This window comes from Mesoplodon mirus (genome assembly GCF_964341445.2).
Source record: "Mesoplodon mirus genome assembly, chromosome: 3".
In the NCBI taxonomy this organism is placed as follows: Eukaryota; Metazoa; Chordata; class Mammalia; order Artiodactyla; family Ziphiidae; genus Mesoplodon; species Mesoplodon mirus.
Genome location: NC_138978.1, coordinates 18,919,636 through 18,936,492, shown reverse-complemented (window position 1 = coordinate 18,936,492; position 16,857 = coordinate 18,919,636). Strand labels below are relative to the sequence as shown.

General features: G+C 49.9%; 1 protein-coding gene across 1 annotated transcript; it reads right to left on the bottom strand.

The window, feature by feature from the left end:
* Positions 1-469: 469 nt before the first annotated feature.
* Positions 470-2,322, bottom strand: FAM43B (family with sequence similarity 43 member B). Its single transcript, XM_082615513.1, has one exon. It carries the CDS (start codon positions 1,947-1,949, stop codon positions 963-965), a length of 987 nt encoding a protein of 328 aa, XP_082471639.1. The 5' UTR covers positions 1,950-2,322; the 3' UTR covers positions 470-962.
* Positions 2,323-16,857: the final 14,535 nt, after the last annotated feature.

The following is a 16,857-nucleotide window of genomic DNA, read 5'->3' as shown; positions in this document are numbered from 1 at the left end:
TGGGTTACCGCATCCTCCTGCCTCATCCTGCTATGAGAATCCAGCTCCTGTCAGGACCCTCGTGCTCTGACAAGCCTCAACTTGGGGGCATCCCTCCTGTGTCCATTTTCTGGGTAGTCAGTGTCCTCAAGCACTGCCAGAGGTCCTCCTTACCTCCTCTGGAGGCCTCGTCTTGATCCTGGTTGTGGGGCACCTAGGGGGGAACCACATACATCGGTATGCAGAAAGATGGGGTGGGTGAGGAGTCCTGTGGGGGGTGGCAGGTGCCAGATGGCTTGGACAGCCATCTGGGGCAGAGAGCTGTTACTCGGCCTAGCCTGTGGTTGGGGTTGGTAGGAACATCCCAGTCTTCTCCAGAGCCAGAGCAGTGAAGTCCCAGAAGTCCTCCAAGGGGTAGAGAGGCCAGGTATAGAGAAGTCTTCCTTGTGCGTAAGGCAGCAGACTCAGTTGCCACTTTGGGCCTGGCCTCAGTTCTCCAGGGCTACTTACTCTTCCCCCTACAAGAATGCCTCCCCAGGGTTGGTCTCATCCCAGGGAGGAAGGCTAGCCTGGTCAAGGGCAGGATCACTGCCTCCACCTGGCCAAGATCCAAGGCCACCCTCCTGGATTTCTGGAAACGTCTCTCCCCCTACTCTTGAGAGGATGTTTGGGGAGGGAGGGCGTGGCCTATGGGTAAAGAGGCTTGGTGGGAAGCGTAGGGGGCAAATCCACAGTGGAGGGCTCCGGGAGTTTCAGGTGGGGGGAGAGGTGAGCACTGAATTCTGCTGCTCCCCCGTCTGGTTCCCCAACACAAGGGCGTGTCAGGCATCACCGTGAGCCAGGATGAGGCTCGCGGACAACAGAGACCACGAGGGAGGCACGGGCCGGGGTACCAGGGGGAGCCGTAGCGGGCAGGGCCGGGGTTAGAGGCTGTTAAGTCAGGCCGGCCGGGTCTGGGGCCGCAAGTCCTGTCCCTTCGGCTCTCAGCGCGCCTGGCCGGCCCGCTCCCGGTGGCCGGCCTTCCAGCGGCGAGGCTGCGAGGGCGGCGGAGGCGCCGGGGCGCCCCGCAGGCTGCACGTCCTCAGCTCCCGGGCCAGGCTGAGCACCTCCGGCCGCTCGCTCTGGGGGGCTCCTTCCTCGCGCTCCTCCGCCTCCTCGTCCTGGTCCTCGTCCTCCTCCTGGATGCTGCTGAGGCGCGGCGCCCCGCGGCCGCGCTCGGCGGCCGGCGGCCTGTAGGCGCACTTGGCGTTGAGCAGCCGGCGCAGCGGGGCGCGGGGCACCGAGGCGGCGGCGCCCCCCGCGAGGAGGTGCTGCTGGCGCACGTGGCGCGCGTCGCTCTGGCGCTGCAGGCGCTTGAAGTCGCTGAAAGCCGCCAGCGCGGTCTGGCGGAGCAGGCGGGCCAGGGCGCGCGCCTTGTGCGCCCGCGCCAGCAGCACGGCGTGGCAGCGCAGCACCACGGCCTTGTGGCGCGCCTGGTGGCGGTAGACCCAGGCGAAGACGCGCGGGTGGCGCCCGTCCGCCGTGCAGTAGGTGATGCGCGGTAGCAGGTAGGCGTGCGCCGGTCTGCGGCTCCCCGAGCCCCCAGAGCCGCTGCGCTCGCACGGCTGCATGCGGATGCCGTGCGGGCCTAGCGTCAGCTTCATCTTGGTGCCCCCGCCCGGCCCGCAGCGTGCCCAGATCTTGCCCACGGCGTCGTCGGTGCAGCCGTCGCCCTTGGCGTGCAGGGTGACGGCGTTGCCCAGGTACCACACGGTGTAGGTCGGGTCCTCCTTGTTGAGCTCCACTTTCTGGCGCCGGCTGCGGAACACGCGGCCCAGGCGCTCCAGCGGCCAGTCGGGTAGCAGGTCCGGGCAGGAGCGCAGGAAGCTGGAGAGCAGCGACGTGTAGGCGAGCCCCGGGCTCAGGCTCTTCGCCTTGCACTTGGCCTCGTCCTCCACCAGCACGAATTTGTTACGTCTCCAGGGCAGCATCGCGGCGGCGGCCAGAGGGGCTGGGGACGCCGCGAGCTCACGGGCGTCCTGCCCGGCGGCCGTGGGGGAGGGCGCGCAGAAGCCCGCGGCCCCGGGCTTTCGAGAAGCTGGGCGGCGCCGGAGACAGTCGGTGCTCAGAGATGCCCAGTGCCAGGCAGGGCTAGCTAGCTTCGCAGATGCCCGGTGCCCAGCCGGGCTGGCAGCCGAGATGCCCAGGCAGCGGCCGAGCGTCCGGGAACAGCGTCCCCTGGGAGTCGCTCCAGACGTCCGGGAAGCAAGGAGGGGCAGGGGCTGGGCGGGGACGAGACGCCCCCCAGGCCCGAATAGGGGGGATCCCACGGCCCCCCGCCCAAATTGCGGCGGCAGGGAGGTCGCCGGAGCCGGGGCTGGCGGCTGGCTGCTCGGAGGGGTAGACCGAGAGAGCGCGACTGCGGAGGGGACTCCTTCACGCGTCGCGGCTCCACCTCCCCGGGCTGCCTACATCACCGGGCGGGACCGCTAGCTCTCTTGTCCCCTCCTCTCGCCCTCCTCTCTCTCCTCCCCCGCGCAGGCTAGCAGTGCTCTTCGCCCGAGACGCAGCACAGGCGCGGTGGATCGGGTTTAATCATTATCGTCGGAGGGGAAGGGGTGGAGGTAGGAATCTCCTGAAATCCACCGGAGGGCTTTGCCAACGCAAGTTTCTCAGGTCTCACTGGTGGTCTCTAAGCTCCTCCTGGAGCGTTCGGTATCCCCCTCCTCTTTCTAGGATTCCCATTGCCCCTCACATCCCTACCCGCATCTCTGAGGGTGAGTTCGGGTGGGTTCCTGATGGGCCGGCCTGGCTCACTTTGCCTCTTGTCTGCGCGGCAGAAAGCCAGATGAGGCGGCCGAGCAGTGCAATGGAAAAGTACTGTCGCTTGGTGAAGCTTTCTCCCAGATTCTTCCAAGGTCGTGGGCCAGGCTCCTGCGCCTGAGCTGGGAGACCAGTCACAGCTCCAGCGGCCGGTAGTGGCCCTCGCCTGGACTAAAGCCGGGAGGGTACTCTCTGAGGGTGGGGAACCTTCCAGAGTGGTCCTGGGTCTGTAGGAATTGCAGATCAAAAGCTCCTTTGGCCAAAGGGGAGCCTCTGGACTCTCCCGGGATTAAACAGATACCATTCCTGTTTGTGATCACCTCTCCTCCTCCGGCTGCCACCTCCGGGGGTTTGCATTCATTATGTCACTATCACAGGATTACCCAGGCTCTCAGTTAAGCGACTTGCCCGAGGTCACAAGGCTGACAGGAGGTGGAACTGGGGCTCCACTCAGGCTCGGGTGACCCACGACAGGGCCCTCACTCTTCTGTGAGTCCACCGTATGCTGCACATGGATGGGGCGTTTTCCACCCTCCCCTGAGAGCTTCCAGTGGGGCCTCTTACTAGGGAGGGGTACTAGTGTACTGGCAAAGAGACACTTGACCCTGGGTATGGGGACACATCTGCCCCTTTCAGGATTTGTTAAATCACAAGCTCCCTAGAATCTCAGGACTGCTCTGATGGGGGCCCAGGAGTCTCCTACAGAGCCAACACCCAAGCCCTTTCGGTGGCTTCAGAACAGGTCATTCGGGGAGTCTTCCAGGTCAGGAATGAGCCCAGAGGCTTGGGCTAGGCCAGGCCAAGCCAGGTGACCTCCCAGAGTGGGGACAGTGGGAAGATGATATGTCCCAGAGCCTGGCCACATTCGCCCCAGGCCAGCCGGTTGGGCTCAGAATCCCTGGGGGTGGGGTGGGGGGGATAAAAGCAACCCTCCCCCTCACAACGCTGCCTCACTGAATGCTCCTAAAATGACATGCAAATAAAGACTAGGAAATTACTTGGAACGGCAGAATCTTAGCTTCAGTGGGGGCCTCAGAGATTACCTGGTCCACTGCAGCCTCATTTTATTTTATTTTTAAGGTGGAAATGTCTTTATGGCTTGTTGCTGATTATAAAAGTAATACATGCTTGTGGTAAAGCAAATCACTCCAGAAGGACATGGAGGTCTCCTACTGTCCCCACGCCATAGCCATGGCCTTATTTCTCCATAAGAGGACAGGCTCTGAGAGGCACAAGGATCCACCCACTGGACCTCACTGCCTCAGGGTCCTCTTCCCCACAAGCATCAGGAGGCTGGTGGGAGAAGCCAGTAGCAAAGTTTCCGCTTGCAAGGCTGAGATATCTCCAAGCTTTTGGGAAGGCGTAGCCTCCTGGGGTTGCTAGAGTTAATGTATCATGACACGGGAAGCCCAGTTAATTTGAATTTCAGCTAGATGACCATTTCTTTAGTATAAGTGTGTCCGAAGCATTGCCTGCATTCGACCAGGTAACTAAGCCTCCTGCCTCTCAGAGAACAGGAAGGGGTGGGGCGCTGCACTTGGGAGCCTAGTGTAGGCTCACTCATCTAGTCCTGCTTCTGTTCTGTTCCCACTGCTTTTAGAATATCCTGGCGGGGGGTGGGTGTGGGGAGGTTTACCCTGGACTGCGTTGAGATCACAGTGTGCAAGGGTCTGTTTTGTTTGTTTGTTTTTAATTTTTATTTTTGGCCACGCGGCATAGGGGATCTTAGTTCCCTGACTAAGGGGAACCTGTGCCCCTGAAGTGGAAGTGCAGAGTCTTAACCACCAGACCACCAGGGAAGTCCTGCAAGGGTGTGTTTATGTTAAGTCCTCTGGACCACAAAGCAGCATTTGACATCGTTAGCCATTTTGTTACCTTGTGGACAACTCACCTTGGCCTCCGTTGCAGGGATTTCCTCCCTCTGGCACCGGCTCTGGGACCATTCCTCCCTTCAGGGGCTCCTCCTGACACCTTCGGGCCTGCTGTCCTGCCTTCGGCTCCTCTTCCTCTAAACTGGTTCCTCGGAAGGGTTCAGCTGCCCTAGAGCTCCCACTGTCCTTTCTATTCAGAAGACTGGAGAGGCCGGCCTGGTCCCATTCATCCAGGCAGAGCACAAGGCTGTCCCCTCCCTTAAGTCTTTCTTCCCCTCTCTCCCGTCCATGGTAGGAGCTCCCAGCTTTGTACCAGAGCAGTATCATCACTGCTTCATAGACTGGCATGTAGTTGGATTTTTTTTTCTTTTTTCAATTTAATTTTTAGCTCTAGCATACTTATACTGGTATTCATTGAAAAAGTCATATAACTGCCTTATAGTAGACATATAATTAAAAAATCAGTTTCCTACCCATCCTTTCCCCAGTCTCAAGTCTCACTTCCAAAGACAACCCCTTTTTCATGCATTTTAGATGGCACTTCTGTCATATGCCTCCTTATTTTTATTTATTTATTTATTTATTTATTTATTTATTTTTGCAGTACGCGGGCCTCTCACTGCTGTGGCCTCTCCCGTTGCGGAGCACAGGCTCCGGACGCGCAGGCTCAGCGGCCATGGCTCACAGGCCCAGCCGCTCCGCAGCATGTGGGATTTTCCTGGACCGGGGCACGAACCCGTGTCCCCTGCATCGGCAGGCAGACTCTCAACCACTGCGCCACCAGGGAAGCCCTGCCTCCTTATTTTTAAATAACACACCTAATTCAGATTTTCCACTTTTTGAAACTTTATCTATTGCCTCTCTTCTATGGAAGGTGAAGAGTTAACGCCCTTTCATCTACCCACATCCCACACATTATTTTCCCTTCCTTCCTCTCAGTTTAGTTATATCATTTTGTTGCTGTGGCATCAGTATTCAGTGTTTAAGTATTATGACTATGTAACTATTGTTCATAGCTGAGCCTTGAAGTGTGTTATGATTTCATTTTTCCTTACTGGACAACATTTTTGCTTTTCTAGAGGTATTTAATCACCTTATTAAAAAACAAAAACAAAACCAACGAAAACAAACTTCCTTATGTACCCATCGCTAATTCATCCCCCAACTGTCCAGCAGTACCCTAAAACGTCTCTTTATCTGGTTGGACACACCAGGTGGTCGTTCAGGTCTCTGTGTTTCTTAGAGACACCCCGCCTGAGGCATTGTCCCTGGGCTCCAACCTGGACTGCTTACCCTACAGACCTGTAGAGCCATTGTCCTGGGACCTTGTTTTACTACCACCCTGGAAATTTCCTTTGATTCTTTCCTGTGTTGGATCCTGTTTTCTGGTTCTCTTGCTTTCTGCCTTCCCGCCCCCCCGCCCCCGCCGGCTCCCAAACAGGGTTTATTTCCCTGTTTTGGTAGAGCATGTATTCCAGTAGCTTTGATTGCTAGTTCTACTGGGTGTAGAGTTCTAGATTGGAAATAAATTTCCCTCAGGATTTTGAGGAGTTGATCCATGGTTGCTGTTGAAAAGTCAGGCGACATTCTGATTCCCGATTCTGTGCGTGTGTGACTTGATTTTTCTCTCTGAAAGTTTTTAGGATCTCTCAGAGGTCTAAAGTTTCAAATGATGTGCCTTTACTACGGGCACTTCTTGGTGAACCTTTAAATCTATAAATCAATCTCCTAATCTGAAAATCAATTTTGGGGACATTTCTTTGTGCTGATTCCCTCCATTTCATTTCTGTTTTTGCTTTTTCTATTTTAGATGGATGTTGGGCCTCTTGGATTGATCCTCTAATTTTTTAGAATGTTCTTTCCAATTTTCCATTTTAAAAAATGTTTGTTTATTTTCTGGGACATTACCTCAACTTTATCTTCCAACTTTTTTATTTGGATTTTTCTTTTATGTCTCTTCTCAGAATTTTTCACTTCTAAGAGCAACTTCTTGTTCTTTTTTTTTTTTTTTGCAGTACACGGGCCTCCCACCACTGCGGCCCACCCCGCCACGGAGCACAGGCTCCGGATGTGCAGGCCCAGCAGCCATGGCTTCATGGGCCCAGCTGCTCCGTGGCATGTGGGACCCCCCCGGCCCGGGGCACAAACCCACATCCCCCACATTGGCAGGCGGACTCCCAACCACTGCGCCACCAGGGAAGCCCTCTTGTTCTTTTTTATAGCATCCTATTCTTGTTCATGGACATATTGTCTCCTGTTCCTCTCAAAATATTAATTATAGTTGCTTTAAATTTTTAAAAATTTTAATTGTGGTGAAATACACATAACACTTACGATCTTAACCATTCTTAAGCGTACAGTTCAGCATTGTTAAGTATATTCACATTGTTGGGCAACCGATCTTTAGAACTTTTCATCTTACAAGATCAAAACTTTGTACTAACAAAACAACTCTTCATTTCTCCCCCAGTCCCCACCATCCCCACCCCCAGCTCCTGGGAACCATCATTCAACCCTCTGTCTCTATGAATCTGAGTACTCTAGGTACCTAATATAAGTGGAATCACACAGTATTTGTCTTTTTGTGACTGGCTTATTTCACTTAGCATAATGTCTTCACTGTTCATCCATGTTGTAGCATGTGTCAGTATTTCCATCATTTTTAAGGCTAAACAATAATCCACTGTATGTATATAACATATTTTGTTTAGCCATTCATCCACTGATGGACACTTGGGTTGCTTCCACCTTTTGGCTATTGTGAATAATGTCGCCATGGACATGGGTGTATAAATATTTCTTGGAGACCCTGCTTTCAATTCTTTTGGGTATATAACCAGAAGTGGAATTGCCGGATCATATGGTAATTCTATTTTTTAAAAATTTTATTTATTTATTTATTTATTTATTTATTTATTTATTTAGGGGTGGGTCTGCGTTGGGTCTTCGTTGCTGTGTGTGGGCTTCCTCCAGCTGTGGCAAGTGGGGGCTACTCTTTGTGGCGGTGCGGGGCTTCTCATTGCAATGGCTTCTCTTGTTGCGGAGCACGGGCTCTAGGCATGCGGGCTTCAGTAGTTGTGGCACGTGGGCTCAGTAGTTGTGGCTTGCAGGCTCTAGAGCACAGGCTCAGTAGTTGCAGCGTGTGGGCTTAGTTGCTCCGTGGCATGTGGGATCTTCCCAGACCAGGGCTCGAACCCGTGTTCCCTACATTGGCAGGCAGATTCTTAACCACTGTGCCACCAGGGAAGTCCCTCTCATTGTGGTTTTGATTTGCATTTCCCTAATTAGTGATGTTGAGTACTTCTTCATGTGCTTGTTGGCTATTTGTATATTTTCTTTAGAGAGATGGCTATTCAAATTTATTTTTTGTTGTTGTATCATAGGCGGTCTTTATAGATTCTGGATATTAACCCCTTATCAGATATATGATTTGCAAATATTTTGTCCTGTTCCTTAGGTTGCTTTTTAATTCTGTTGATCATGCTCTTTGATGCACAGAGATTTTAAATTCTGATGTAGTCCACTTTGTCCCTTTTTACTTTTGTTGCCCGTGTTTTGGTGTCATATCCAAGAAATCACTGCCAAATCCAATGTCATGCAGCTTTCCCTCATGTCTTCTTCTAAGAGTTTATAGTTTTAGGTCCTATTTTTAAGTCTTTGATCCATTTTTGAGTTAGTTTTGGTATATGATGTAAGGCAAGGGCCCAACATCATTCTTTTGCACATTGATATCTAGTTTTCCTAATGCCATTTGTTGAAACAACTGTTCTTTCCCCATTGATTGGTTTTGGCACCCTTGTTGAAAATCATTTGACCATATATGCAAGCATTTGTTTCCATCTCTATTCTAGTCCATTGGTCTATATGTCTGTCTTTATGCCAGTACCACACTGTTTTGATTACTATAGCTTTGTAATAAGTTTTGAAATCAGGAAGTGTGAGACCTCCAACTTTATTCTTTTTCAGGGTTCTCTGAGATTCCATATGAATTTTAGGATTGATTTTTCTTTTTCTGGAAAAAAATACCATTGGGATTTTGGTAGTGTTTGCATTAAATCTGTAAATTGCTTTGGGTAGCATTGGCATCTTAACAATATGAAGTCTTCCAATCCATGAACACGAATGTCTTGCCACTTATTTGTGTTGTCTTTACTTTTTTTCAGGAACATTTTGTGGTTTTCAGTGTTCAAGTCTTTCCCCTCCTTGGTGAAGTTTATTCCTAAGTATTTTATTCTTTTTGATGCTATTATAAATGGAATTTTTTTCTTAGTTTCATTTTCAGAAATTGTTCATGGCTAGTGAGTAAAATGCAACTGAGTTTTGTAGTTTTGTGTGTTGATTTTGTATCTGGTCATTTTGCTGAATTTATTTATTCTAAGGTTTTTGTAGAATCTTTAGGGTTTTCTAATGATAGTTGTTTTTTGTTGTTGTTGTTGTTTTATTTCTTTGCTTTTTTTTTTTTTTTTTGCATTGGTTCTTCATTGCTGCGCATGGGCTTTAGTTGTGGTGGGCGGGGGCTACCCTTTGCTGCGGTGCATGGGTTTCTCACTGCGGTGGCCTCTCTTGTTGCAGAGCATGGGCTCTTGGCATGTGGGCTCAGTAGTTGTGGCTCGCAGGCTCCAGAGCGCAGGCTCAGCAGCTGTGGTGCACAGGCCCATTTGCTCCGCGGCATGTGGGATCTTCCAGGACCAGGGCTTGAACCCGGGTCCCCTGCATTGGCAGGTGGACTCTCAACCACTGCGCCACCAGGGAAGTCCATGATAGTTGTTTTTAAAAGTTTTTTTTTTTTCAGTTTCATGCATTGCTCTTCTCCCTGAGTTCTTTCTCCCTGTTTAAAAAAAAAAAAAAAGTTAAAAGATGTACATCTCTGACTGTCATGCTTACAGCTTTCCTCTAATGTCTGGTAATCACTATCATCTAGCCCTATCTGAGAGGCACAAACACTGATTGGAAACTCTATGTATGGGAGATGCAGGGGGATGAACAGGACTTGTCATATATGGGCCTCCTTATCTGATGACACACTCAGCCAGGTTACAAAGAAACACTGGCAAAGACTCTCTCCTTGACCAAACTTGGCTCAGGCTCCTCTGAATCCTTTTCTCAACTAGGCTCCCTCCTTGTTCATCCTGCATCATCCAGTTTTAGCAAGAATCTTGTTAAGTCAGCTTAGACAGAATCCCCCACCCCACCCTGGATATCTGATCACATTCCTCACCCTCCCATCATCCCCTCTGTTGATAGCTGATCACCTGGGTCTGCCTTCAGCAAAGATCCTGTCAAGTGGGTTTAGTCAGGATCCCTTCTTAGCTCTGACTTTTCCTCTTAGTAGTTTGCCCTCCACTGACCCTCCTCCCTGCTTCTTGGCTCTAAATGCCCCCTTGTTCTTGTTGTATTTGGAATTGACCCCAGTTCCATCCTGAGGTTTCTCTATTGCAGTCGTTCCTGAATAAAATCTGTTTTTACCCACTTTTCTTCACCCCTCCCCCCCAAATCTGTTTTTACCACTTTAACCACCATCCAGCTCTGTTTTTTTTTTTTTTTTTTTTTTTTTTTTTTTTTTTTAACAGCCCTCCAGTGTTGAGGTCTGTAGGTCTTTTCTTTTGGGCTGGCCAGGGTCCCCAGGGAGAACTCCTAGAGCCTCCTGGCCATGGGGGAGGAGATGTATAAACCCAGCTGCCAGAATTCTGGGGGCGGAGTAGAGACGGGGCCTCCTGGAAGTCTCACTGATCAGTAGGCGGGCTGCCACTTCATTCGTGTTCAGGATGGTGCCTCCCTGCCCTCGGCCACACCTGGGGTCCTCAGTCCAGAGGCGCCTTGGGTCCATCTCCCCAGAGAGGAAAGCTCCAGTCTTCTGGTGCAGGGGTGGGGTGGGAATCTCCATGCTGCTCCGGAGAGGGGAAGGTACCTAGGGCTCTCACTGCAGACTCTCACTGATCCTCTGGTTTTTTTTTTTGTTTTTTTTTTGCGGTATGTGGGCCTCGCGCTGTTGTGGCCTCTCCCGTTGCAGAGCACAGGCTCTGGACGCGCAGGCTCAACGGCCATGGCTCACGGGCCCAGCCGCTCCGCGGCATGTGGGATCTTCCCGGACCGGGGCATGAACCCGTGTCCCCTGCATCGGCAGGCGGGCTCTCAACCACTGCGCCACCAGGGAAGCCCTGATCCTCCGTTTTTACATCTGACCTGCTGTCACCAGAGATGTCTGGTGTGTGGGATTCCTGGGTTTCTGGGTCTCCTCAGCATGACACGACTTGATTCTGTCTGGGTTTCCATCCTTTGCGCTCCACTGAGCTTGCTACCCCTTGTCAACGTGCCTTCCATCCTCCAACATGTTGTTAACGCCTCTCAGCGGCTGTCATCGCCTCCTTTTTCTTTGTCAGTTTATGCCACTTTTGTTCCTTTATTGTCATTTTAGTGAGGCTTGGGGAATGAATGGGGACTTTATCTCAATGCTCCATGTCTAACGAAAATCTCTCCTCAGGACTTTTCTGATGGTTCATTATTGTGCTCAAGATTCGTGTATCACATTCACTTGGTCTCATTATCATTTGTCCCTGGCAATGTAAACGTACCTCAATGCATACCAATCGATTAATTAATTCATATTTATTTATGCATTTATTCAGCAGCTTTGTTCTGACAAATGCAGAAGTTGGACTAATAGCCACAGTTCCTTCTGGTTTGGACATTCTGCCATCATAGGAATCATTTTATTAAGTGGGTGCTGAGTTCAAAACTGGACACCGTGGGGGCACCTAGAGATAGGTGGAGATGTGTAAGATATTCCTGAGCCGGCCTCCACGACAGCTCCCGGTGAGGCTCACCTCCTGGTATTCGTGCCTGTGTGTGGCCCCCTCCACACTGAATAGGGCTGACCTGAGTAATGAAAAAGATATTGTGGATATGACACTGGGTGATTTCTTTTTCTTCTTTTTTACTTTTTTAAAAAATATTTATTTATTTATTTCGCTGTGCTGCATCTTAGTTGTGGCATGCGGGATCTTTTAGTTGCAGCATGCAGGCTCTAGCTCCCCAATCAGGGATGGAACCCGGTGGGCCCCCAGTATTGGGAGTGTGGAGTCTTAGCCACTGGACCACCAGTGAATTCCCCAGCACCAGGTGATTTCTGAGGCTAGAACTTGAAGGACCTTGTGGCTACTGCCTTGTTCTCTCCTGGATCACTCTTGCTGGAAGGTACCAGCTGCCATGTCATGAGGACACTCAAGCAGCCCTGCGGAGAAGTCGTCATGGCAAGGAACTAAGGCCTCCTGCCAGTTCACCACCCATGCGAGGAAGCCATCTTGGAAGTGGACCCTCCACCCCAGTCAAGCCTTCAGATGACTGTAGCCCCAGCTGACATCTAGGCTGCAACCTCATGAGAGACCCTGAGCCAGAACCATGCAGCTCCCAAATTCCTGACCCACAGAAACTGTGAGATAATAAACAGTTATTCTTGTCTTAAGTCACTAAGCTTTGGATTTGTTTTTTAGCAAAAGATAACGAACATAATCCCCAGTCTGTCACACAGGCCCCCAAAGCTCTGATTGCATCCCCCTCTCCCTGCTGCCCAGCTTCCTGCTAAGACCCTCTTGCCTACATCTCTGGGCCTCAGCCGTGCTTTACCAGCCTCCTCCCAGTGCCTCTAACCTCTGAGTACCGTCTTGCCCCAGGTCCTTTCCACATGCTGTTCCCTCTGGTCCTCATCCTTCTTTCTCATCTCCTCTTCCAGCCTATTCATCTTTCAAGCCATTGCTTAAAAGTCATTGCTCTTAGGGAAGTAGTTCCCTGAACTGTCCTGACTTCCTCGGTTGTGTCCCTCAAAGCACCCTTCAAAGCATTTATCAGAATTGTTATCAATTCATTATTTGTTTTTTTGTTGGTTTTTTTTGGCTGTGTTGGATCTTTGTTGCTGCGCACGGGCTTTCTCTAGTTGCAGCGAGCGGGGGCTACTCTTCGTTGTGGGGCGTGGGCTTCTCATTGCGGTGGCTTCTCTTGTTGTGGAGCATGGGCTCTAGGGGTGTGGGCTTCAGTAACTGCAGCACGTGGGCTCAGTAGTTGTGGCACGTGGGCACTAGAGTGCACGGGCTTCAGTAGTTGCGATGCGTGGGCTCTGGGGTGCGCGGGCTTCAGTAGTTGTGGCTCACAGGCCCTAGAGTGCAGACTCAGTAGTTGTGGCGCACGGGCTTAGTTGCTCCGCGGCACGTGGGATCTTCCCAGACCAGGGCTCAAACCCGTGTCCCCTGCATTGGCAGGAGGATTCTTAACCACTGCGCCACCAGAAGTCCCTCAATTCATTATTTGTGTAATCATCTATTTAATGACTGCCTTCCTTTACTCCTAAGGCTCCAGGTACTCTGAGGGCAGGGAATGCATCTGTCTTTCCCACTGCTAACTTCACACTGCCCTGGATGGCATCAGGAACATAGTAGGTACTCAAAAGATAGTTGCTGAATAGCTGAGTGAGTTTGACTCAGTTTTCATTCTCTCCACTATGAGAAAAACAGCTTAGAGCAAATCCCTAATTGATGGCAGGTCAGTACATTATTCTTAAAGGACAGCACATGCACTTTTATTTAAAGAAAACAAGTCTCACTTCTGAAAATGACTCATTTTGTGACCTTGGGCTGCCTACCTTTCCTCTCTGAAAAAGATAGATAGCAATTGGTAAAGTGCTTCTCTTGAAGGCCAGGAACTATTTCATTTAGAGAGATTTTGGCAAGGTTTTCAATGCTCTTAAAAGTACAGTTATCTTGGGCTTCCCTGGTGGCGCAGTGGTTGAGAGTCCGCCTGCCGATGCAGAGGACGCGGGTTCGTGCCCCGGTCTGGGAAGATCCCACATGCCGCGGAGCGGCTGGGCCTGTGAGCCATGGCCGCTGAGCCTGCGCGTCCGGAGCCTGTGCTCCGCAACGGGAGAGGCCACAACGGTGAGAGGCCCGCGTACGGCAAAAAAAAAGTACAATTATCTTAATATCCAGGTGGTTGTAAGTGATTATATAAGTGATGAATATAAATGAACTATGATTTACCATGTGGATATATTTCAGTTATAAGGATGTATGTGCGTGTGTATATGCATGCCTTTTGGTGCTAAACTGGTAAACATTTGTGTATGCATTTTTCTTTTTAAAGAAGCGTTTGCTCTAGAATGCTCATGAACATCCAAAACTCTGCTGCAGATTTGTTTGAAGCTGTAATTGTTTGACTTTGCTCAGAGCTGTATTCATTTCTAATAATAACAAACCAATATTTACTTATGTGTCCAGAATTATGCAAAACCTTTTCCTTTATCAGAGCCAATCCTCATGATTACTTTTGCAAGATAGGAACTATTATAATTCCCATTTTACAGACGAGGCAACAAAGGCTCAGAGAGGTAAAATAACTTCCCTAAGGCCACACAGCTAGTAACTGACAGAGCAGTAACTAAAATCTGTTTGGCATGTTCTTAACCTTTGGAGGGATCATGCGTGTTTATTTGTTACTAAGAAATAAAGAAAAAGAGGAAGGTGACCAACATTACTCTTCGTTCTGAAGGATTTTAAGCATAAAGGAGCCTTCAGAATAGCATTAGTCTGTAATCAGATGCCCCAGTACTGAGTGGTATGAATGTAGGAGGTGAGCAAAGGTGATGGATGAAAATATTAACTTCAGCGCACCTGTATTCATTAGATAAGCTCGTGCATCCATCAAATTATAGTCCAGTGCAAAGCAAAATCATGTTTGCATAACAAACAAAACAGCCTAAATAAAGGCTGGTTTTTGGATACAGCTGGATCTCAGGAATGCAGGCAAGAGGAGACTCCTGCAGCCCCACAGGCCCTGAGCAAGATGGGAGCAAAGACAGGGTCAGAGGAGGGGATTTAGAGGTCGGCTTCATTTTGTACTGATGCTGATCTCACTGTGAATCCCTCTACTTGACCCCCTCATATAGCCACTCTTTTTTAATTTGAAAAAATTTAAAAATTGAAGCATAGTTGATTTACAATGTTGTGTTAGTTTCAGGTGATTCAGATATCTATCTATCTATCTATATCTATCTATCTATATCTATCTATCTATCTATCTATCTATCATCTATCTATCTATTTCAGATTCTTTCCCATTAGAGGTTGTTACAAGATACTGAATATAGTTTCCTGTGCTATACAGTAGGTCCTTGTTGTTTATCTATGTTATATCTTCATTAACTCAATCAGCCATTCAACAAACGATTTCTGACCACTTGATATGTAGGCACAGGGTACAGAGGAGAGCAAGGAATATGTGGGCCCCCTCCTCTGGAGCTTACAGTCCTGCTTGGGAGAGGGCTGTGTGTCACAGGAATATACAGTATGAACTATTATGCAAATAATTATGTAATTATGTGGCGAGAAGGATGGAGCGCTCTGAAAGGGGCTCCTAACTTAGTCAAGGGGATCAGAGGCCACTTACCTGAGGAAGTCATTTCTTTAGAAACAGAGGAGTTGTTGGGGGAGGGACTATTAAGTAATAAAGAATTAGTGTCTTCATTATCTATGGGTAATAAATCACCCCAAAACATAGTGGCTTACAACAGTAATAATCATTTCATTACCTCTCCCGGTTTCTGTGGCTCAGGAATTTGGGAGCGGCTCAGCAGGGAAGGTGTTGCGGTCTCTCATGAGGTTTCAGTCAGATGTTGGCTGGGGCTGCGGTCATCCGAAGGGTCGACTGGGGCTGGAGGGTCCACTCAGACATGGCTCACCCATGTGCCTGGCGAGATGCTGTTGGCCATTGGCTGAGGCCTCAGTTTCTCTTCATAGCTCTGCTTGCATGCCCTCATGGCCTGGTGGCTGATTTTCCCCGGAGTGAATGAGCCAGGAGGCCAAAATGGAAGCTGCAGAGTGTTTCTCTGCCATAGTCTATTGGTCACACAGGGCCAGCCCTGATCCAGTGGGGGAGGGGACTACATCAGGGTGAGTGCTGGGAAATTGGATCATTGGGAGGCATGTTGGAGGTGGGTTAAGAAGGACACATCAATCGGGGTTAAATGCTGGTGCTCCCATGCCATGTTTTCCTGCAGCCCCCTCCAGGAAGGGTGGCTTCTGTCCCACACCTCTAACCACTGGACCAGCAGTGGGACAGATGTCCTTGTTGCTCCCAAATCAAAATCCCCTTTTCCTCCCTAAAATCTCCCAGGTCACTAGACCATGCCATCCCACACTCCTCTTTGCTACAGTCATCTACCAGCCCGAGGGGCCTTCTTTCCTTACATCTGAGCTCCTGGCTCAGTGTTCTCTGCTCTGCCACTCCTGTTTAATTCTTAGTGACTTCAATATCCACAAAGTGATCCTCTAACATTCCCACCTCCCGGTCCCTCCTCTGAGGATCCTGTCTTCCACCCATCTCAGTACTCATCCCCACTGCCATACCCTTGACCTTGCCATTATCAAAAACTGCAACCCCTACATAATGTCAATTTAAAGCATCCCACAGTGTAAGAACTTACCTTCTAGTGTCTCATCTCCAGCACTGCTTTGACCCCACCTGGGCCTCCAATTCACGGATCTTGCTACCTTTCCATCCTTCTCATAGCTCATTTCCCTCCTCCCTCAGCTTAAATCCCACAACTTCCTTGCATATCCCTGTATTAGTTTCCTGTTGCTGCTGTAACAAACTGCCACAAACTTAATGGCTTACAACAATAGAAATTTATTCTCTTATAGTTCTAGAGGTTAGAAGTCTGAAGCAGGTCTCACTGGGCTAACATCAAGGTGTCACTAGGGCCATGCTCCTTCTAGAGGCTCTAGGGAAGAATCTGTTTCCTTGCCTTTTCCAGCTCCTAGAGGCCACTCGTATCCTTTGGCTCATTGCCCTTGCCTCCATTTTCAAAGCCAGCAACGTTGGGCTGAGTCTTTCTCATGCTGCCATTACTCTGGTTCTCTCTTTCCTTCCTTCCTCTTCTGCTTATAAGGACCCCTGTGATTACTTTGGGCCTATCTGGACAACAAAGGATAACCTCCGCATTTCATGGTCAAGTGACTGGCAACCTTAGTTCTATCTGCAGCCTTATTTCTAATTCCCTTCTGCCATGTAGTCTGCTATATTCAGAGATTCCAAGGATGAGGATGTGGGCATTTTGAGGGGGCCATTAATTTGCCTCCCACAAACCCCTCAAATGCTTTTCCCTTCCCCAGCGTTATTTTACTAACCTGAGCAAAATCCCAAATCTTGTTTCATCCAACTG